The sequence below is a fragment of the Hoplias malabaricus genome, chromosome 1, assembly GCF_029633855.1.
Source record: "Hoplias malabaricus isolate fHopMal1 chromosome 1, fHopMal1.hap1, whole genome shotgun sequence".
Classification (NCBI taxonomy): domain Eukaryota; kingdom Metazoa; phylum Chordata; class Actinopteri; order Characiformes; family Erythrinidae; genus Hoplias; species Hoplias malabaricus.
In genome coordinates, this window is record NC_089800.1 from 76,280,051 (window position 1) to 76,304,678 (window position 24,628).

General features: G+C 40.7%; 1 protein-coding gene across 2 annotated transcripts in view; it reads left to right on the forward strand.

The window, feature by feature from the left end:
* The window catches only part of LOC136699102 (signal-induced proliferation-associated 1-like protein 1), a 66,069-nt gene that overhangs the window by 9,014 nt on the left and 32,427 nt on the right, over nt 1-24,628 (forward strand). For both annotated transcript variants that reach the window (XM_066673555.1, XM_066673563.1), the window contains exons 2-5: nt 17,506-19,144; nt 19,286-19,416; nt 22,499-22,687; nt 22,989-23,163. In XM_066673555.1, coding sequence (XP_066529652.1) covers nt 17,701-19,144; nt 19,286-19,416; nt 22,499-22,687; nt 22,989-23,163 — 1,939 coding nt within the window. In that variant the 5' untranslated portion in view covers nt 17,506-17,700. The remainder of the gene's footprint in view (nt 1-17,505; nt 19,145-19,285; nt 19,417-22,498; nt 22,688-22,988; nt 23,164-24,628) is intronic.

Consider the following 24,628-nt stretch of genomic DNA (forward strand, 5'->3'; position numbering starts at 1 on the left):
TCTTCACTGACCCGAGAAAGCACCATTCAAATAGTAATCTCGACCTTGTGTACTTGGAAGAAAAAATGGACAGTGTGGTTTAACTCAGAACCGCAGCATGACCAGACGGAGCATGTTTCCTTGTCTCGGACGCTTTCCCAGACCCTACTGTATCTGAAAATAGTTAAGTCTTGGCAGACCTCTGCCTAACCAGACAAGTGTCATGGGGCTTAAGAGAAGGAAAATGCATCCTCGGTACGCATCTCACTTTAGAGCAGGGTGCTTGTCTCAGAGCAGATGTGTCCCAACATGTTTCTCTCCTTGGATCTTCACACCAGTCTTCCTGGGGGATGGCACAAGACTGCAAATGGGTACAAGTAGGGGCAGAATGATCTAGATATTATGATGGTTGCCAGGATAGACAGGATAGAGGTATTCAAATATCGTTGTCCAACCTTACAGGGAATTGGGAAAAACCTTCTTAACTTTCAGTGGAAGCGAGTGTTAAAAGATTTTATTCCAATTAATTCTGGGGCAGTTCTATTGGTCCCTTCATCATGAAATATTCACACAGTGTGAAGGAAAGCTGCTCTGTTCAAATGCTGTACTAAACTAAAAATTGACAAAAACTGAGATACGTGTTTTTCTGTTGAAAGCCACAATATGTGCATATGAAATATAGGGTCTCATAATAGCTAGCGATAGCTCCTGTAATAATTCCTACAAGTTCTCCTTTGAATGTTCCAAGCCAGGTTACGTACCAAGGTTTTGTTTTCAGGTCATATCAAGTTACAGTCGGGTTTAATTGTCCTTACTTGTCCATTGTCTAGGCATTGTGCTATCCTGAAAGACAAAATAAAGTCCTTCCAAATAAGAAACCAGGTAAACCGAAGGTGTGTTCGTATATTTAGTGGCATAATGGGTTTATACAGTGGAACAAAATGTCTTACAAGAAGCTTCCTTAAAGTGTACAAAGTTGGGCAGTGGTATAAAAGAATATGAAAAGCATTGGCCACACATCTATGCAGACTCTCTATAGGTGGAAATATGTCCTACAATTAAGTTTTGTAACTGCTTCATCCTGTTCAGGGTCGCTCATCGCTGCAGGAATATGGAATCACTTTCCGCAGACCATGGGAGGAAGCCGGGGCAACCGGAGGAAACACATTCAGAAACAGGGTGAACACACTATACCCCTCACAGATAGTGACCAAAACTGAGGTTAGAACCCACAACTGTAGGTCCCTGGAGCTGTGTGACAGTGACACAACCTGTATCAGTTTCTAGCAAGTACTAGTCATGCGTGTAACACCAGTCCTCAATATATCCTACATATATCTGTGTTGTGGGGTAGAATTGGAAATGTGTAGCCATGATTTACAAAACATGACCATCCATGCAAATGTTATGATTCCAAACACTGTGTTAGATCACAGCATCTGAGTTTGTTTGACGCAGGATCAAGCCTGCTCAGCCACCAAAGAACACCCTATCTGCTGTGAAGCATGGTGGTGGGTGCATCATGTTTTACCATTGCTACTGTTCAGCAAAGTGGATGCAGGATAGGTTTTAAATAATGAAGGTGTTTAAACATCTGCTGCTGGAAAGGCAGGAACACACCCTGGAGGGGTTGCCAGTGCTTCGCAGGGCGGCACACACTCACATTCACTCACACATTTGAGTCACCAATATACCTACCAACATGTGTTTTCTGGACATTTATAAATACATAATAAATGCAATTTACTATCTTTGGGGTTTTGTGGTATTTATTTATTTCTTTTTCTTTACAGTTTTTTGGTTGCAAGGTTATGTTAAAATATGTCAGATATTTCATCTTTATTTCTGACTTAATGTCAGTGCAATTATGTTAAACGTGCTTTTTGGTGTTTGTATGTTAGAAACAACTCTTCCCAAACAACTTGAGCTATAGCACAGTCTGAGTTGCCAACTTAGTAAGACTTTTCCTTTTCTAAATCACAAATAATTTCAGATTTCAACTTGCTTTGTTTTCTGGACTTTAATGCCCTCTTTTCCCTGTTCCTTTTAAACCAGATTTTATTTATTCTCTGGGCTGTAATCTGTGTAATGTACTCTGCTGTACACTTGGCTTTAGTCCACAGGACTCTTGCTCTAAACTACTGTCAAACTGACTGGGGGTGGGGCTTATGGGTGTTTCCGAATGCTGCAGTGCTGGCATTCCATGATGGTGACCTTCTGGCTCAGGGGTCGATTTATCACCAACAATCACCTGGCATCCTCAGTTAGAGCAAAACAAACTCATGTGTAACATCTGCACGGGTTTCAAAATAATCAGTGGAAAATATGCTGCGTTCAGTGAGACCTTGGAGTATTAGGACTTTATTAGTCATATGGTGGTCATTCCGGCATTCCCCGGCATTCTTTGACTTATTTATATATTTACTTTTTTTTTTTTTTTTAATTGACCATGTGCTGAGTGATGTGGAAAGAGAGGAGGAATTATAGTCACTGTGTCTGTTTTGCTCACTGAGAAATCCTTGTATAGAAGTTTGAGGTCGGATTGCACTTGATCTGCCTACAGCGTTTAGTGTCTGAAATGTGTGCAGTTTTTATAGGAGCCTACTCATATACATACACACTTATTCATCTTCTCCACGCCAGCGTAATTACAGAGCCATGCATGTGGTTCTACTTTAACGCACATGGCTGTGTTGCCACTTGCTGCACTTATTGCGTGAAAACAGGAAAAAAGAGGCTTCAAAGGATAGAATGTGAAATGAACCCAAAATGGACTGGAATTCAGCAGGAGAATTGGGCAACTACTAAAACAAAAAAAAGTTAAAGAACAAATGAGTTTCAACTTGGTATCCTTTTTTTTCCCCTCTTCTCTCTTAGCATATCAGTTGCAAGTTGAGTGGAGATTGCTTATGGCCCGATGTCCTGGCTACAACATTTCATATTTTGGCCACTAGAAGGGCAGCGATTGTGTTCCAAGTGGTCACTTGCCTTTGGAAATTTGTTTGCAAAGCAACACCAAGCTGTTTTTTAAAAGGGGAAATAATGAAGCCTGTGCCTGTGCATGTAAATTTGGGGATCTGGTACAGACTTAGCCAGAAACTATGGAAGAGGTCCAGCCAATAATTTTTTTTTGTGGGTTGTCTAAGTTTGAAATCATTGGATAAACAATTTTTATATTATTATTATTATTATTATTATTATTTAGATTTAATTTAATTTATATATTATTTTAATTTTTTTTTTTGTCCCGCCCTCTCATCTGAGTAGAGCTGGGTTAGTGTTAGGGCTGAACCTTTTGTGAGAGTACAAATGTGAGTTCTAACAGAGTAAAACAGATTCAATGAGCATGGAGAAGTAGTGGAGTGCTGTTTAAACATGGTGAAAAAAAGGAGAAAGTAGAAGAAATAAAACAAAGTGACTAAAACAGAGCTTCTGATCCTTGCTCATTCTGTGATCCTCATTGCTGTGCACTCCAGTTGGGGTGAAGAGCGGCTCATTATCATTTAAAGGAACAAGCGCTCTAAACAGGGTTGTTTAGCCTGACTGTTCCGGGCAGTATTTTAGCTGGCTACCAGGAACATGAAGCTGGAGTCTCAGTGTCACGTGTTTACAGCCCAATTGAGGTTGGAGTATCTGCCACAAATGACCTATCACAGTGTTATAAAACCTTGTGCAAGTGTTACAAACAAGTATTAAACAGTATGTGTAGAGGCATAAACTAATGGTTTTCAATAAAATGCGCTATAAACAACTGTAATCTTATAAAAAGACTGTAGCATGCTGTGTGAAGTGGTCCTTTAGCAGAGAGTTAATATCTTCTAGCCCAAGTAATGACTGCATTTTAATGCTGGTCTGGAATTCATTCCAGCTGTGCGGCACATTAAAAAAAAGAGCTGAAGCAGCTGTGTTAATCTTGTGTGAAGACTTATAAATCTGTGAGTCAGAACAGTAGTCAGTTAGCTAAATAATTTTTATGATCATCTTTGGCACATGCAAGATTGTACTTGCGGTATTGATCATATGCTATTGGTAGACAGCTGTAGTGACACTGTATGACCAAGGAGATGTTGTTATTAGCGTATCCAGCATTTACTCTGAAAAGGAGGTCAATAACAGAGCGTTTGTTCCCCCTTGGCTGCCATAAGTGCTTCTGTTCTTCTGAGACAGCTTTATACTTGATGTTGGAACATTGTTGTGTAGATTTAATTGCATCCAGCCATAGGAATGTTACTGAGCTCAAGCCCTGATGTTGCATGTTTAGTTCTGGATCACAAACAGCACTTCAGAGCTTCACCATACCCTTCTTAACTGCACTGAGCAGGGGGAAATGGGCTCATATGCAGCTGCTTTAGAGTGTTTCGTGTTTTCTGTGGAGACTGTACAAACTCCATGCACGGTTTAATGCCAAGGGGCCTGTAGAGAGTCTAAAGATTGAAAGCAAGATGAAACCCCAGGATTCATGGATATTTATTTTTAACATGGAGGAATCCATTTATTTTGCATAGTTCTATAATGAAAGCTTACAAATATTCACCTTTCCTTCTGGAGAAGGGAATGTAATGGACATTTTGGGAACGCATCTGGACTTTAACATCACTGTTGTACCTTTTTTAAAGGTACTGTTACACTGTTTGTACCTTCTTTCTCTCTCTCTTGCCTCTTCTCCCTGTCCTCCAGATATGCTCACACTGGTGGAAACCCAGATTTTCCGCCCGGCTGCTGCAGATCTTTCAGTAGTTTATCTACTTAAACACCTTTTTTTTACATTCATACCTTCATATATTGTCATTTTGTGTGGCCAAACACAACCTAAACCTTCATTATATACACGGTGAATTTTTTTTTGTACTTTATGTTCTCTTGACACAAAAATAAGCAGCAAACCTATGTAAGATCCCAGTCCTGCCATAAACAAACAAAAAAAATAAATAATGAAATAATACTCTCATATATCATGAAACCACCAGAATTTTTTTTTAAATGTGTGGTCACATTTTTGGCCACACCACTCAGGCCTAGCTTAAGGTGTATATTTGGAATAGTACTCAGTTTTATCTCTACCTCCCAGCACTGCTTACTTTCCACTCTGTTACTTCGGCCAGTGAAGGAGGCTGAGATGGTTGTTGACTTTTAAAGCTGTGGCACAAGTGAACAATCTCACAGTCTGCAAGGTTGTGCACCATGGGCCTAGATATGGACAGAACTGAGCTATAACCCGGGCTCCACTATATTGCCCATGCACTTGCACACCTGTTATTGTTTATGACCAAAATGGATGGCACAAAGAAGTTGCGTTTAACATTACTCATAAGCTGTAATGAATGGGTCCGGGAGACTGGCACATCAAAGAGATGCTGTAATCGTAGTCCAGGGTGTAGCCTTTGTCTCAGAGTTTGCCTCTGTGTTTCCATCAGTGTCAGAGCAACATCTTTTTCAAGGTCATTTTCAGTGGGTCTGTACACCAAAACCAGCCAGACTTCGTTTTTGCATGTCTGCTGCCATGTTTTATGGCTCATTCAAAAAGTAGTTATTTCTGAAACACTCCTTAAATATTCTCTCTGAACTACTGTAGGCTGAATAGTCAAATATAAAAATGCATTGATCATGAATACAACATAAACACTGAATTAGACATTTGGCAGTCTTTTAATCTTAGTGATTAGAAATGGACTGTTTTGGAGTTTTTGGACATTTCCACGGTCCAGGGTCCTGGGATTGTGGGTTCAATCCCCACCTCGGGTCACTGTCTGTGAGGAGTGTGGTGTGCTCTCCCTGTGTCTGTGTGGTGTTCCTCATACAGTCCAAACAGAACCTAATTCAGAAGAATTTGGTGCGTTTTCACCAATGTAAATTGGTTCCTGAACAAAAAAAATTGTTGTTAGGTCCTTTAGAAAGAACTGTGATAGCATCCATGGGTGTGTTCAGCTGAAAGAGCACAGAGCCTTAAATAAAGCTTTGTTGCACAGTGGAACTGGACAGGTCTTTTGCGGCATGTTATATACATAAATAGAAGAAAATGAAAATCACACCATTTTCCTATTTGAATGTATGTAATATCCTGTTATGGACTAGTGCTCTGTCTAGGTTGTGCTCCTGACTTGTGCCCAGTGATTTCAGATAGTGATTCCCCATTATGCTACTGTCTACATGTCAAAATTGAAAGTGTAGAAACCTGTGTACAGTGGCAGAGTAAATTTGGTTGGTTACTGCTCAGCTGAAACCTAGGTCACTGAGAGGCAGAGAGAGTGTGTATCATTTATGTTGTGCTGCTGCATCGTACAGCTCATCTCTCATGGGAGTCAGTTAAGAGGCTGCCCGCTGTTCTTCTAGCCACAGACAGCGATCTGTCCCTAATCACAGAAGCTGAAATAAATCCAGCACAGGTCAGTCACATTTACAGCTGTGATGAGAAGAGATGCTTGTAATTTAGTGGTTCTATTTAAACCAGGCTTCACAGTGTGTATACAGCAGGCCACTGGTGTGTTAGACATTTAACCTGTCTGACTGTTCATTATATGATCTTTTTACCATGAATTATAGGGATGCTGATCCCTATGATGAGAATAGTGGAGTGATGTTGTATCCAATACTTTTCTTTCAGTTTGATTAATTTTTTCCTTTAAACTGACTTTTTAAATACAAGAAAATCCTTTTTAAAGAGGTTTTTCTAAGAAGATTAAAGATAATCCACTTGCATAAGGGATGGAGAAAGTAAGGAAAATAAGATCTAAAGTAACTGGGACTTCTAACAACTGTGTGTGACCTGGTAGACCAGCAGAACTCTCACCATCAAATAAACAGCACTCTGAGAGATTGGAGAGAATCAGTATCGACTTCTGTTCATCCTTCCAATGTAAAATGGCGTGGGGTTGGTGTTGTCAATACAGCGATACTGATCAAAGGGAAATAGTCAAGAAAAGAGGACTCAAACAAAACAATAGATGAACCGCGTTGACCAACTCTAGGTGTCTATGCTAATAGGTGATATGCTAAAGCTGCAGCAGAGACGGATCCTTTTGAGAAAGTGGGGTCTGACTTCTTGTGTGATTTCTTTTATGTGCACTCTGTCTATAGGTGATTTGAGATGACAATAAGGGTGTTTTTTTTCTTGTAGTTTGGTTTCCTACCCTCCTCCAGACGTTTCATAGTGTAGTTTCTGCAGTGCTGAGCCAGGAGTAGCAAAGACATAGGCTCTGTTCTCCTTAATACAGGTCAGTGGGGCATCACAATGATGTTGAAACTGTACTACCTACTATTGCTTTTAGTGCTTTGGAACTTCTGTCGTAATATTCCAAGAATAGAAATCCACGTCCGATGGCTGCTTTAAAATCCCAAATCCAACTGCTGCACAAACAAAAAAGCTACACTGCTGTTTCAGCGCAGTTTTCTTGCAGCATGTTTAGTGTCAAATCTTGTGATTCCCATCCTGTTTGGTTTATTTAGATGAATTTGGTTTGTATTGTGTTCTTACTTGAAATTAACCACATCAGAAACCACTTAAACTGACTGAGCCTCCCCTGTTCAGATGGCCTCTTGTACTTGTTTGTTGTGCACCAGAGTTTGAAAAGGTGTAATCCTTAACAGAGCAATCTTGGTTAGTTTTAACTGGACCAGAGCTGACAGGTATAAACACACCTTAAATCTACCCTTGTTACTGATCTGAGATTCCACTGGATTCCAGGTCTGTTTGCTCAGTTTTCTCCAGACATCTGCTGCATCTTTGCACCTAGGTAGTCTGCTGAGTTTGTTTGGGCCTGTAGACCCCGCCTCCTTTTACTCATCTTTGTCGCTTCCCCTGAGATCTAAATTCCTCTGGCTTCGTTTACTTGCTGGGGGCTGTGTGTGTGTTCCCCCAGGAAGTGTCACATTCACCGTTTGTTCAGACAGACAGCTGTACTTTTCCCTTCAGGATTTCCAAACCCTTTTTGCTTTCTTTCTTTGGCATTGTGCTGTGAGGACTTCCCAAAAGCCTTTGTAGTTCTGTGTTGTGTGTACTTGCGAAATGAGTTCATGAGTGGTGTCATGGGATACCTACACTGAACGATCACTGGATTGAAATGGGGGTAAGAAAGTATGTGGAGAAACGGGTGGACTACAGTAATTGTAATTGTACAACTGCATAGTGTTTTTGTCTGGTCAGTGGAGCTGATTATAATGGATAATGGGTGTAGATGTAATGTAGGTGTTTCTTATCCAGTGATAAATAGTGTCTTCCACTTACTGTTATTTTTCTAGTGGCCTTTAAATCCTTTCATAGTTGGTTTTACACATTTATCTTGACGACACCCTCCAGAATAGTTTCACCTACAAGTAACACCCACAGTTGCTTGTAAATAACACACCCTGGCTCATTGCCAGTCACATGGCTCTTGGCACTGCTAGAAACCGGAAGTAGCCTCCACTCTCAGCCAGGTCTGGGAAAGGTATTTTTCCCAGAACAAACACTAACTCGTGTGTAAGCTGCATACGTCATGAGAAGGAGAAAAATACACATCAAGATACCATTCAGAGTGAATGGAAACAAGTCCCTGGCTGCACTAACAGCCTCTGCATTTTTGGCAAGGCTTTACACCGTGTCCAGATGCTTTATGTGAGGATTTGATGGCATTCACTCATGACAGCATTAGCAAGGCACTGATTTTGAACGATTAATTCTGGATCACAGACACCCTTCCAATCCTTCCTAAAGGTATTAGGTGGTCCGCAAGAGAACAGACTCCCACTGATCCAGAGCTCAATGCTGGGAGATTTGTACCTCACAATCTCATGCTTGGTTTTGAACATGGTGATCTCAGACAGCTAAATTCAGTCGTTAGAAGGGGTGTTTGGACATGAACTTTACGTTTAAGATTACCTTAAAGGAACAGTAGGTAAGATTAGGTTTTTTTTTTTTTTTTTTTTTTTTTGGTGTGTTCCTGGGGATCCCCCTAGTACAATCAATTTTACAATCAATGGAGAGGGGCAGGGAGTTGTGTTGGTTTTCTGCCCTCCTCAAGAAGTTACATAGTTCACTTTCTGAAGTGCTGAGCTCAGAGTAGCAAAGACAGAGGCTTTGTTCTCCCGAACACAGGCCAGTGATACATCACACTTATTTTGAAGCTGGAATTGTAAAGCAGAAATATTACAAAGTATTCCTTTAAAAGATTTACACATTTTATTTTAAAAGACAAAATGTACTTAAGCATTCTTATATTTGTATTTTATAAAGGTATACAGTTAAAACATTACAATTACACTTTTTCAAAAGTCATTGTTTATTTCTCAGGTCCACATACATTGCAGGTGTGCTTTATAGTTCTACACTTACACACTGTAGTTTCTGTTGCTCTGCATACTTTTTATAGCCCTCTTTCACTCTGTTCTACAATGATCAGGACCTCCACATGACTATCACTGAGCAGGTATAATATGGGTGGATCATTCTCAGCGCTGGTGATAGTGTGTTGTGCTGGTACGAATCATCATACACTCCTCCACAAGTTACGTACTGCATTTTCTTCAGTACTGAGCCTGAACTAGTTAGTCTCTGTTCTCTCTGATTTTTGAAGCTGTAATTTTAAGGTAAAATTACAACCTAGTTTCCCTTTAAACTTTGCTTTAAATCCAAGGACGGTTTAGCACCTTTTATTTTTGAGTGTAGCATATTGTCACTTTTACAGCCCATACTTTGGTGTATAAGAGGTGTGTAAGGGCTTCTGGCTGAAACAGGGAAGCCCACAGTTTTGTGGAACTCTTGCCATAATGTTCTCACTGTGCCCTGTAGTGATACTGGACAACATCCAAAGGACAGCTTGCAGATCAATATCTTTTTATTTATTTATTTTTTGTTGTTACTCAACAATATGTCCCTTGCTCTCTTGTGAAGGCTGGGAATAACAGGCACAAAGCTGTTTCTTCCAGGAACCTGCTGAATTGTAAGACAGTGCATATATTCCTGTACGCAGCTGAAGTGGGCAGGATGGGCATTAGTTGCAAGAGCTCTGCAGTGAGTTTGTTCATTACTGCTGTCAATAGTGAAAGAGGGTAAGTGCACAGGGGAAGCAAGTGAGTACTGGGAAACAAGCAGGATGAGGATCAATAATTGATTGAGAGAAGAATACAGTCCACAGTTGGTGGTTATTAGCTTTTGTGTGTGGTCTGGGTGTGTATATATTACAATCTAAGGGCTAAGCTTCTCCAAGCAAAAAAAACCAACAACTTGCAGATATTTATTTAATGAAGCAGAACATTAAATATATCTTTAATTTAGAAGTGATGTGAGGAATAGTCATTCATGGGTGAGCAATTAGAAAACGGATACTAATCCACTCGTCTGAGTTTCATATTGATTTACTGATGTAATCCTTTCATGTTGTAATGTTTGTTATATTGCATAACATTAAATAGAAATTCCAAGCAGCAGCACAGCCTAGTCCAATGTCTACAATGGTGTTTCTTTCATCTTTCTTTCTTTCTTTCTCTCTCACTCTCCCCCCCCCCCCCCCCCCTCAGATGAACTATTTGTGACTTCTGTTTCTATATCTCTCTGTCTTTCTCCGTTTTGTCTCTGGCAGTAATTTGTCTCTATCACTTAGTTTTTGTTTTTTTCTGTCACTCTCACCCCTTGTCTGTCAGTCTTTCTCTCTGTTTGTCTATGTCTCTGTTAGTATCTCTATCTGTATCTAGGGACCAGTTTCAGGCCTTGACACCCAAACCCCGCCCTCTCCTGACATCAAGCACAACAAGGGGTTGGAGTCTCCATTTTTAATACCAGGTGTAGAGTTGCAATCATAATGATTTAACCCCTCCCCCCAATTGCCAATTAGATTTATTAGCAAAGTTTAACTTTCAAGCTGTTCATGATAAGCCAATCAATATGAACAATTAAAATAGCTCAGTACAACTGATGTAACAAGTGGCTTCTTCAAGTTCAACTCAGAATTTTGCTTTTAATGACTACTGCAGTCTCAGAATTATTCAACCCCTTTGTGACCTAAGTCTTGAGTACTTCATAGAGCACCATTTCGTGGTTTTGACCTGCTGCAATATGCTGCATAGTCAGACATTGGCTTCTGGCAGCGTTCCTGAGGAATCTTGCACTATTCCACATGGACAATGGCCTCCAGTTCACTAATGTTCTTGGGTTTGCATGCTGCTACTGCCTTTTTCAAATCTAATCAAAGATTTTCTATGGGGTTCAAGTCAGGCAACTGAGACAGCCACTACAGAATCTTCCAGGAGTTCTGATGTAGCCAAGCGATGGTGGACTTTGAGATATGTTTAGGATCAGTGTCCTATTGGAAGGTCCAGTTTTTCCCAAGCTTCAGCTTCCTCACAGAAGGCATAAGGTTTTCACCTAGGATTTTCTGATATTTGTTTTAATCATTCTGGTCCTTCACACTGCAGGTTTCCTGTGACAGAGGAAGCAAAGCAGCCCCAGAGAATCACAGAGCCACCGCCATGCTTCACTGTAGGCAGGATGATCCTTTTAGCACATGCATGATTTTTTTCATATTCCAGACCTGCCACTGAACCATAGGTCTGGAAAATTACAGTCTTCTTCATCAAGCCACAGAACTGAAAAAATGTCTGCGGCTTATTTATATCGTTTTGGCTTATTGGAGCCAACTTTTCTCCTGCTTTGTGGTCAGTAAAGGTGTATGTCTTAGTTTTGGCATGGGACCTTCCGTGTTTAGTATGCACCTTACTGTGCACACTAAAACCTCAGTGCCTTTTGCAGACATAGGAGGGGTTGTGACCACTTGCCTCCTCAGGTATCTGCTGGCAGACGGTGATGGCTTCCACATTCTGCTGCGTCCTGGTAGAGTAGGCAGTGTTCTTTTAACTTTCGGCTTGCACACTCTGCTTCCAACAGTATCTCTAAGAACACTGAGTGCTTTTTGCTATCGTTTTGTATTTTTATCCTTTTAACCTAATTTACAGTAGGGGTTGAATTCTTTTATACTGCAACTCTAAATAGGGCTTCACAGTAGTATTTTCACTACAAGCCAGATATGGTGCTATAGCTACTGAGCTACACTGAGTTATATTCAACAAAAGAAATCCATTGCCAAGTGGTAGGGTCTGCACCTGAAAATATAACCGCATCCCAGAACTACATAGGTCTCTAACAAAGAGGATGGCTCAAATAACATGTTGCACTATTGCTTTACTACCTCGTCCTGTAGGAAACCATGATGTTTGTTGCCTGGCAACCTCATGCACATTCCCCTCATTATGCTGCGGAAAGCACATGGGACCCTACAAGTATGGGGAGCTGAGGCATTATGCACGTCTTTGTGACTGATGCAACAACAGCCCAAGAACGCTGCCCCTAGAGGCAGGCGTCCAGATCGGATTCTCTGCGCAACCGCTGGTGCCCAGCAGCCAGCATCGCTCCATAATCAATCCGCTGGACACCGAGGAGATGCTGGGAAGTCAGCCAGCTGATTACGTGAATTCAACTTTCTGTGGGCAGACTGCCCTCTTTGGCGTCATGTCTTACAACTAATCTGCAAGACCAAGAGGGACTGGTGGATTAGACTGGATCTGCATATTTAAGATCACGTTGGCACCTAAGGAAAAATACTCCCGACATAAATGGTCTTCTCTGGGTCATTAACTTGTGTGTGTTTAATTTAATTTGTTTTATATATATTGCTTTTAACATTCATTCATTCATTATCTGTAACCGCTTATGCAGTTCAGGGTTGCGATGCTTTTAATATTAAATTTGTTTTATACTTGCGCTACATGTATGTAATGGAGAAAAGGCTTACAGGACAACAGCTTATAATTCAAGCATATTTACATATACACAGGAGAACCACATTGGTGACGTAGCCCTTTTATGAAGCCATAAAATTGGATGTAAACAAATGAAAGTACTGTATGAAAATTTTGTCACATATGAAGAAAGATCAGAGCTTGCTTTTCTTACTTTTCAGAGATGAATGCGCTTCTCTGATGATGACATTTCTGTTGGCTCACCAGATTTTGAATAGTTGCTGGGAGTCAATAACTGTTTTGAATTTCAATTTTAGAAAGTTCTTTCTAAGTGCGTTATGTTATAATTAATGTCCAGTTATCTCCCGAAAAATGGATAGCTAAATATTGTTCTGACATGAAAATGAATAATTTGAGGGATATCTGTTCGTGTACAGACCTTTTTAAACTATATAAGATTTTCACAGAGAACTTTTTCAAGTGTAAGAGCAGCTGTGGTTTAAAGGTGTTTAAGAATCTTCCCTGTGATGGTTTGTTTCTGTTGTGGAATGGGATTCATTTTATTTAATCTCTTGTACAGCCATAGAATACTGGATCTAAATCGGATTAGCAGTGTAGCACAGAGGGTGCTCTACAGTACGCTGGCTGACATCTTGACAGATTAGTTCCCCAGAGCTAGAGATGTGCTGATCAGATGATTCTGTAGTTGTGGCTTTTTTTTATTTATTTTTTTATTGCTGCCTTAGCCCACTGGATGCAGACCAGGTTTTTAACAGCTGTGACAGATTCTTAGTCATAATGAAAAAGATGCTCACCTGCTCACTATTTCTGACTAGGATAACTATTATGTAAGTTATGTGGCGGGCAGTACAGCTTTTTTAAAGGGGTCATGTTCTGAAAAAATTACATTTTAGTGCATTTTCTGGAGCCTTTGCAAAACTGCAAATTGTGAAAAAAGGCCAGACAGTAGTGCTAGGCGGTATACCGGTCTGCACAGGAAACCTGTTTTTATTTTTGTTATGATATGAATTTTTCATATACCAGCCACACCTAACCATGTCCGGAACACAGGGACGTTTTTCATTGCTGCAGTGCTAAACGCGCATGGAACGCTCCAAGTAGCTAGTAGTAGTGGAATTGTAGAGCGCGTTGAAAATGGATGGGAAGATCTGAACCTGAAGTTGTTCCAAAATGAAGTAAATGATGACCCAGGAGAACTTTTGCCATAAAAAGGAGCTGTCTGTTGTCTGGAGGTACTTTGGGTTTAAAAGGTCGGACGTGGACCAAACAAATGCAGCAGGTAGTGTTGCAGTCACACAGCTCCAGGGACCTGGAGGTTGTGGGTTTGATTCCCGCGCCGGGTGATTGTCTGTGAGGAGTTTGGTGTGTTCTCCCAGTGTCCGCGTGGGTTTCCTCCAGGTGCTCCGGTTTCCTCCCACAGTCCAAAAACACACGTTGGTAGGTGGATTGGCGACTTGGAAGTGTCCGTGGGTGTGAGTGTGTCTGAATTTGTGAGTGTGTGTGTGTGTGTTGCTCTGTGAAGGACTGGTGCCCAGGGTGTATTCCCGCCTTGCATTACCTAACTGCATTCCCAAACGTGCTACAAAACTAACCTCCAAGTTACAAATGAGATTCTGTGATTCTGAGATTCTGAGCATACAGTGAATAAAAACGTACAGACAAGTTACACTTCAGTCATGTACAAACAGTCATTATTTTCCCATCGAACCTTAAAAGACGCAAGGCTTAGAACTGTGTTTCCCCACAATCGTAGACGTTCCGTTTATGACTTAAGTAATTCACTATATTGTGGGTGTGGAGTTGTTCAGACAGAAAAAGCACACTGTGATGTTGAAAATCTCGTTTTTACTCCATTTTTCAAAAACGTCCAATTACTTTTGTCTTGTGTGGACAGGGCCTAAGGAATTCAAATACAGAGCAAAAATGAAAAGGAGAATGGACAAGAGAGATAACCAGGTGAAAATAGCTAAAACCTGGAGCTTCTACTCTCACCTCCCTGCTTGGGCACCTTTTATTATAGAAAATAGTGGCTCTTTCTCATTCAGGCCCTGAAGCCATTCTGAACAGCGCTGCTTAGAATAGGGAAGTCTGGTGCTCTGCTGTTTGATCTTTGTGGCATTTTGATCAAAGCATGTCACAGATGTTTCAATAAGACCCCAGATATGTGTAAACTTGTCAAAACCAGGTAGAACATGAGAACTAAGAAATAAGAATTTTATTCGGTTGTTTGTTTACTATTGTTCTTATGTATTATATTTTCAAAAATACTTGTAGTCTTTTAAAGTATTTCCATGACCTGCTCTGTGCAATCTCTGCCTGTTGAGGATGTTCTTGTAATTCTAGTTATGGGTGATAGTGTTTATTATTCCTGGCTGCTATCATGTCTGCTGCATTTCCCTGCCAAATGTGAAGGCCTCCGAAGGCGACATGCCGACAGCTCAGGACTAATCTGATGACAGCCTTGCTGCCGCTGCTCTGAGGGAGGGTCTTAATGACTCAGGAGCGTGCATGTGTGCTGACATAGCCCAAGCCGTGCGCTGCACACATCACTTAGCTCCCTCCTCTGGCTCTGATGTGTGCAGGGCTTCTTTTGATATCACAAAACTGTAACAGAGTGGTTTTGATTAGGAGAGCTCGCCAGGGAAAAGGGACTTGAGACACTGCGAGTGCAGTTTCAAAGTCATAGTCAGCAGGAAGCTGGAGACCTGCTATTAGCTAGGTTTAATTAGTTATATAAACATCAGAGAGAGGAATTATTGGTGGATTAGGTTGTTTTGGCCTATGCTAGAAGTGTGTTTGTCCACGTTACGGCCACTGTATTAGCTGTTTCTCTGCATAACATGTTACTTCCTATAGTTTTTCAGCGATCAGGACCTTTCACAGCACCACGACTGACTGTGGTAGTGAATCATTCTCGTCACTGCTCAGACACTGCCGTGATGGTGATATAGTAGAGCAGACTACACAGTGTCGTGTGGTCAGAAACTGACCACTGATGAAAGCCTGGAATGAATAACACAAATTATGCAGCAACAGAGGAGTTGTCATCAAATGGATCAACAAGGAAGGCATATGTAGAGTAGAGGTTAGGTGCCAGAGTGGTTTAAAACTCCAGCAACATGTTGGTCCACTTGTAGAAGCAACACTTCTTAACGTGCCACTGTCTTGTCAGGGTCACTGCAACACTATGTATGATTCATGATGGAAATGATTCCTGCTCAGTGTTGGTTCTGTGGAGACTGATTAATGAAGTAAAGGTGAAAGTTAACAAATAAGACCAAAAAAAGAGATGGACAACAATCTGTGATACTTGATAAAGTTCTTTCATATGGTTAGTGATCAGAGATTGTAGATATGTCTATGCGTATTCTCAAACCTGAAAATCTGGGCCAGGGTTCATGTTTTTTTTTTTTTACATTGTGTACATTAGATTTGGTAAGTTTTGATTTTACACTGCAATTCAGGGACAATAAAGAACTTTTCATGATATTTAGGGATGCACCGATTCAATTTCTTTTCAATTCTGATACCAATACTTAAACTTTGGTATTGGATTCGTATTGGGTATACACATTGTTGAATTAATAAACTTACTTTACCATGTGGGAGAGACTTAAGGAATCAGGAATGACCTTAAACATTACTTTACTAATTTGATTAAACAAATTATAACAAATCAACACACAGATGCAAATGCACAGAATTGCTATTTATTTATTAAAATAATTCATAAATATATTCAAAGCAATAAAATACATCAGCCAAAACTTAAAATAAGTAGCTCCAATTTGTCAAACAAAATAAAAATATTTAAAAATATTTCATGTAAATGGCACGGTGGTAGTGTTACTCTCACACAGCTCCAGGGCTTGGGGTTATGGGTTCGAGCCCCGATAAAGTTGATAAAGTTTCTTCTGTAAGTAAATATTAGAAGATACTGCCCTCACGTTAACATTTTGGTTCTGCTGAAATCACCTTGAGAGGAACACATTATCTGAAAAGTACATGTCAGTTTGTCCAGTTGAGTAGACTAGTTTAGATAACAGGGATGGGGAACCATGGCCAAATACTGCTTTACAAACAGGTTTGCATAACCTTCATACACCTTTCAAGTTGAGTGAAATGGCGATGTTGGTCGTTTTCATGCTGGACCTGAGGTATTCACACCTTTCACAAATAAGCTGTGTTCATTTTTGGATAAAGCACCCTACATCTCAGTGAAAAAGAGAGTTGCTATTTAATTAAAGGCCCGTAGAAAAGAAGTGACCTACTCGAAACTGGAGTGTATCTTTTTCTTTTTTTGGATACATTCACTGTATTAATTTCTAAAGGGGACATATTATGAAAGAAAAAAAAAAACATTGTTCAGTGCATTTTCACATTAATTTTGGGATCTGGAGCCCACCAGCCCATAAACTGTGAAATAAGAAAACCCAGACAGATTTTTGTTGACGTGCCAGCACAAAGATCAAACATATCAAAACGCACTTAGCATGGAGAAATGAAAGTTGTTGTGAGAGACGACAGATTCTGCTCCTCAAGTCTTAATCCTGGGCTCTCGCTCTGAACTGAGCTGTGGCTCATTATCCTTTAAAGGACCAGGTGCTGAAACCAGGGGGAGAACACTGCTGTGTTGTTTGATCCTTGTGATGTTTTGACCAAAGCATGTCACAGATGTTTCATTAAAACCCCAGGACTATGTTCACTTGTGGAAAGGAGGTATAATGTGTCCAGTTTATATATCATTTTCCTGAATGAGCACATTTTTAACGTTCCTGTATCTGTCTGTGTGTGTTGCAGGAGTGTAGAATACGATGAGGCATCATCACTGTAAAAGACCACGAAGGCCAGAAGCCTAGTCCCTTAACGGCTGTAGGTAACGGAACCAAAGGATTAAGAGGTTTTTGCTGCTCTCATTTGAATGGAAGCCTTCAGTTTCTACCCCACCCCCAAAAATGTGCCACACTTGAGATGCTCGCTTGGTGAGGAATCACCATGACGAGCCTTAAGCATTCACCCTCTGATCGGCCTGTCGTGGGGACAGTCGGTGCCTCTGAAGACTTTTATACTCATTCCTTACGGCTCACCAATGGAGGCGCGTCCAGTCTACGGCCAGAGAACCTTTATCAAACGGGCGGCATGCTCGGAGTACCAAAAATGGGAGTCCGAGCTCGAGTCGCTGAGTGGCCTCCTAGGAGAGAAGGAGGATCTCTGCGGCATGGCAGTTCAGACACTGAAACCACAAGCCATATAGCAGGGGGCTTGGGTGGTCACCCCAAATTCGGGACAGTGTTGAGTCCTGAGGATTCCTCGATGCTCCAGAGCATACATAGGACTCTTCAGAGTAAGTTGCAGTTAGCAAATTCAGGCAACTCCACAGAAGCACACTTGCTCACGGTTGGCGGTACTTCGCAAAGGAGCACTAGACGCATCCGACAACGAAGCAACAGTGACATGACCCTAAGTGAGGTTGATGGTAGTGGGGAGAGCGGGGAAGACTGGGGCTCTGTGGGGACCAAGTGGTCCCCGCTGCATCGGGAGTATGGGAGCACATCATCCATTGATCAGCATGGTTTCGCCTCCTCTGCCGTCTCAGGGAACAGCTTTTTTGAGATGCTGATGAGCTATCAAGGGGATAAACAAGACCAGCGGAGTCCAGCGCCTGAAAGACTTGCAGAGCTGCTAACGGTCAGTCATAAGCCGGATCTGCTGGACTCGGGAGAGGACGTGAAAGGACGGCCGAGGGAGAAACACCCAAAGAGAAGATCCAAATCGGAAACGGGGGGCGAGTCCATTTTCAGGAAACTTCGGAGCGCGAGGCCCGATGTGGATTCTCCAAAGCTGGGTTCTGATGGCGAGGATGGGCGTCTCGAAGACTCTAAGCCTCCTTTAAAGCGCTGGGTGTGTCAGAAAGGATTTGCCCACTATGATGTGCAGAGCATGCTGTTTAACCTAAATGAGGTGATTCAGAACAGACAGAGCTCCGCAGCTACTCGCAAAAACACTACTTCTGGTGCCTCTGCTGCTTCAGCGTTTTCTGCCTCGGCAACCTCCACCCTATCTTCAACCCACAGTCTACCCTACAGCTCACCTGGTGGCAGCCAGGAGGAGTTGAGTTCTCAAGACAGTCCCTCTTTGGACACAGCTGACGATGAGGGCAATGGGTTGGTGCTGAATTGTCCTTGTTTTCGAACTGAAACAGGGGGGGACATCAGACACAGGTTTGGACTCTCTTTACCAGGGGATGCGGGCGGTGGGATTTCTAGGGTACATGCCGGCGACGATCCTACACTGAGCCTCCACTGCAACAGTGCAGGTGTTGCTGTTGTAGAAGGCCCCAAAGATGCACCCAGCGTATTAAACGACCGGGACAAGCAGTATGTTATTGAACATGTGGATCTTGGGGCATATTACTACAGGAAGTTCTTTTACCTTAGAGGTAAGACATTTTGAAAAGGATGCAGGAACATAAGCTTTGAGGGGTGGAGCTGGTATTTATTTCTATTTTTATTATTTATTATATTATTATTTCTTATACATACTCTGTCTGGTTTGGTTTCTATCATCCTTTACAATTCAGATCACTGGAACTATTTTGGCTTGGATGAAGCTTTAGGCCCTGTGGCAGTGAGCATAAGGAGAGAGAAGTTGGATGACCACAAGGAGCACGGTCCCCAGTACAACTACCGTATTATCTTCAGAACCAGCGAGGTGAGCTTATTCTTCCCCAGATAAAAAAATAAATAAATCATATAACATGCTTCACATCTACACTAGAGATGTATCAGTAGAACTCTAGTCAGACGCTATGCAGTTTGGATTGCCAACCTATGTGCTACATCAGTTGTTACGAGCCTTGTCCATGTACTCAAACCAGAGCACCACACAACACTAATAATAGTCTGTGATCAAAACTCCTACACTACATTTGTCTATATCTGCTCACAAAACCTAATGTATATGAATGAAAATCTACTAATACCCTTTTTATTAGAAGTTTGTGAGATATCATTTGGACTCCGAGGTAATGTCCAATGTTAGATGCAAAAGAGCGCTGTGGCATAACCTTTGTAGTCTATCGTATGTTCCATGCATGCACCAAATGATGTGCCCCTGTCTAATAAAGGCCACGAGATTTTTCCTGAGTATGTAGAACATAGATGTAAGTTACAGCACTATAAAAATACAGTGTGTTTTTGGAGTCCTTTTCCATGACTTATTCTTTGGTTAAATTGGAGCAGCACAAATAAGAGTAGCTCTTTAACACAGGCTGAACCAACTCCCTACAAAATAACCCCCCACGAATCACAACAACATCTGTAATTTGCAAAATGCCATCACACCTAGAAGACACTGAGCGGTGTGTCTGTGATTGTTTTTACATTTCTTTTTGAGTGTTTTAAATTAGATTTTTGCTACTATTTGGTGTAAAAATGTTTAAAGCTTTTTTTTGTGTAATATAGTGGTAATTCCGAATTCTCCAACTCGTTTGTCATTTTATGGTAACTGTTGTGTTATATTAAAAATGTCAGTATCATATAGTTGTCACTTTTATTTAACAAAAAATAACCTATAAATGAAGTTGTTTGAAAATGGCATGCATTTCCATTAAGTTCCATTAAGAAAAAACGGCTGCAAAAGCATGTGCATCAGTTTGTTCTGTTTTTGGGAATAGTATTGTTTCCAATACTTTGTGTGAGTTTTGGTTTAGATGATTTAAAGATGGTGATGCTGATGCTAGTGATTGTGAACCTAGTGTATTAATATTTTTTTTATATATTTATTTATTATTTTATTTTACACAACAGTTACCATAAAGTGGGGACTGTTTACATTTGTGTCACACACAAACATTCAGATTATATGTAAAACACCTTTTATATAGAGAAATGATCACATTATTAATCTAGACCAGTGCTACTCAATAGGTGGAGTCTGGTCCAGGCCCAGACCTAGTTGCAGTTTATAACAGACCAACAACAAAACATCAGAGAGGGGGAAGACTTGGGATATGTGGGAAATTTTGCCTTTCGATTCTTGTGGTCCAAACATTTAAAACAGAGACAACATTTAACAGGCCAGAAGTTTGTTGACCCATGCTTGTAGAAAGTTGGTAAGCAAATCGACAAAAGTATCCTAACATTACATCCTGTATTGCCCGATAATAAGAAACATTGACAGTGAAAACTGCTTTTTTTAAGGATAGTTGGACTAAAACAACAACATGCATTCATTTGTCATCTCTAGGCCTTCCACACTGTGAAAATTTGCTAAGTGGACCCCCAGGGTTTATATTTGAGTGCCCCTCGACAAGATTTTCTGCCTGACATAAACACTTTTGCACTGTGAGAGGCTGACATTGATCCAGCTAACATTTGAATATCACCTCATGACCTAAAAACTAGAGTCAATTAGAGTCCTACTTAATTAGATATTATTTTTGCTGCTCCAGTCTTTCAGATATTGCCTTAATTCCCTACTTATTGACTCATGTCCCAGGCATGTATCCAGTACAGCTCCTGTGGGATGCTGTGAAATCTGTTTGGTAAAGCAACTTTTCCAGGGCATTTATATCTCCTGGCGGAGAGCAGTAGGAGCTGGAAATGTAGTGTAACATTCATGCGTGGCACTCTAGAGCTAAGTAATCTGGAGCTGCCTTTCGGAGTGGAATAAATGCAGAATAGGTTTTATTATATAAAGAAATGAGTAAAACTCAATATGCACTGTCCTCAGTTCAGCACATTTATAGATGTTATATATTGTACATGGCTATAATCTTGTGTTGACTACTATTTAATATTCGTTCTTGGAGCCGATTATTGCAACAGTAGTTTATTACGATTCAGGCCAAGAATTGTTTGTGTATATTGAAACAGGTCATTCAGGAGATAAGGGGAAAACCCCTTTGCTGCAATAAAAAGCCTCTACTCAGCTGAAGAAGGAACATTTCCTTAAGGATTAGCTTGCATTCAGTCATTTGAGCCATAAACGAGACAAGGCACTATTAATTGATGATGATTTCAGGATCAGAAACCCTATTCCAACTCATCCCAAGGTTTTGGATGTTGTTCTAATGCCTGGGGGCTTCTAGCCTAGGTTGTAAAAGACATATTTTCAGTTTACCTGTAATTTTGGTGAAACTTACAGGCTTTGCTTGCCTCTGTCTTTCGATTATTATTGATTGTTCAATCAGATGTATATCATCCACAGATCCGCTGTTCTTTGTTTTCTCACAAACACCAAATCCAGCATTTTCTCTTGCATGTTGAAGTGATGCTATCTCTACTAAATTCGTCTCACTTGAAGGGGACCTATTGTGAAAACAAATAACTTTTTCAGTGCATTTGCCCATTAACATGGATATCTGGATTGACTGTCAACCCCCAAACTGTGAAATATAAAGCCCTTAGGAACTGACAGCGGTGTTATAAGTCAATACACATGTGATAGAACAAGTCGTCGTGATTTTGGCTGCTCCTTACCTCAAGTGCAGACAGTTTAGAGTTATCCCATCTCCTCATCTGAGAATCTCTAATCACAGCATTGGACCCATGTTTATATGGGCATGCAAAAACAAGATTATACCATACAAAACATAAAGAAATACAAGATCCAAGCAAAAGTGAGAGTAGCAAATGCAGAGAACCAAGCAAAATGCTAAAAAATATATATAAATGATTTCTGCTACCTCATTTCTGACATATAGGTATAGACATTATCCCTTTTAAATTCATATTGTGAAATGGCTGATCACATGTAGCAAACTAATGAATTCTTCCTTTTCTTGGTTTAGCTGACCACCTTGCGTGGCTCTATACTCGAAGACGTAGTGCCTTCCAGCACCAAACATGGTACGACCCGAGGGATCCCCCTCAAAGAGGTTCTGGAGTACTTGCTGCCAGAGATGGACATTTCCTGTCTGCGTCTTGCCCTCAATACACCCAAAGTCACAGATCAACTGATGAAACTGGATGAACAGGGGGTATGTACGAGAATAGAGCAGACTCTCTCATACTTAAAGTTGCCTTTAATTAAAAGTGCTGGTGAAGCCTGATGTAGCCTGAGCTCAACTGATAACTTTAGCTTTCATTTGCTGTGAGTTTCGTATGCTATATATATTTTTTTTTTCCTCTGCTACTTTGTCCTTGGATCTGGGCAAGTCCTGATTAAATGAGCTGAGATTAATGACCTGCCTTTCTATCACTGCTGCATAACTGATCTTGTCCTTGTAGACTACTTACTAATCCTGCCTCTTTTCTCCTGGCTGTTCTTGCACTTTCCAGCTCAGCTTCCAGGTGAAGGTGGGGATAATGTACTGCAGGGCAGGCCAGAGTACAGAGGAGGAGATGTACAACAATGAAACCGCCGGTCCTGCCTTTGAAGAGTTCCTGCAGCTGCTGGGAGAGAAAGTACGATTGAAAGGGTTCACCAAGTACCGGGCTCAGCTGGACACAAAGAGTAAGTAACTATAAATAAAGGTGGATATTAACAGTGGCTGTAAAATAGCCACAGTTGTAACTTGGCAGGACTAGGGAATTAGTTCTTAAATGGTAATCCATATTAACGTTACAGCAATTCCAGACCTTTTCTATTGGGCTGTATTCTGTTAATATTTATTACGTTTTAAGTTGCCAAAGATGTAAGTTTTGTCAGTTAAAGGAGTACTACGTAATATTTTTTACTTTAAAATTACAGCCTCAATGTCATTGTGTTATTTCACTGAGCTGTAATATGAGAATAGGGCCTCTCTTGCCATTACTCTGGGCTCAGCACAGCAACAACTGCACTGTGTAAATGACTCCCTCCCCTTCCAAAAAAATGTTACCTACTACTACCTACATACTTTTGTATTTTGTACTTCACTCTAGATATTGGTCAGCAACAAAATTAATGTCCTCAATTAAAAATGTTTGTAAGTGTTATGGCAGATCGTGTTGAGTTATTAGACACTGCATGAGACCTTGTGATTTGTTGGCTGGTGTATTGTTTTGTTTGTGTTGGTTCGATTTGTTGTAGCACAGTTCTGACAATGTCCTGCCACTACCCTTCATACAAAAGAATAATCTGTGCTTGCTTGGTTGATTTACATGACCATCAAATCAAATGACCATTAAACCTGCTTCACTCACTGGAGACAATATCTGTCTTGCTAGATCTTTTGAGAGTAGAGTTAATAAATGAGCATTGTGTCTTATGAGAGTTGCGTTAATGAACTCGAAGGGAAATTTAAGCCAAAGCTTAATGAAATATTAAGAAAAATGACTACTTAGAAGTAATCTGTATGGAATAATGCACAATGGAAATATCTCTCTTTGGGAATTGATCAGTCATGTGACTCCCAGCAAACAATATGTCCTGAAGAATTTCAATAACTCGGCCTTTATTTAACAGATGGTTCCTTAAATCTTAATTTTACTAGATACATATTTTTTTAACAACTTGTGTTAAAAACAAAATGATTCTAGTTGTTCTTCAGAAACAATGACTTCTCTTTTTACTCTTTGAAGATGAGCTTGCCTTTTAACTGGCACTGTCCTTTCCCTCAACCCTGAATTCTTTCTCACTAATGTTTCTCTTCCTCTGCAGCTGCATTTTCTACCTCTTCTGCTTCTTGCCCAAAAGCCCTTAAATAAACCTCAGCAAATGCGTATGGTTCCCCGTGCCCCCTAGTACACATGGTTCAGTTGCGTGAATGAGCCTTTTATGCTTCTAATGAAAACAAGAAATGGCAGATAATTCTAACCATGCACTTAATTATATGTCTGTGTACTTCCTTTGAAATGGCCCTTCCTATGTTTCATAACCTGAGTTTAGCCTCTCTGACTGAATAGCTCTTTACTTCAAAGGGCATCAGGCAAACAGAGGCTGATTCTTGGGCATTTTTGGATATAGATTATTACCTTGACATTGACTTAAGATGCCG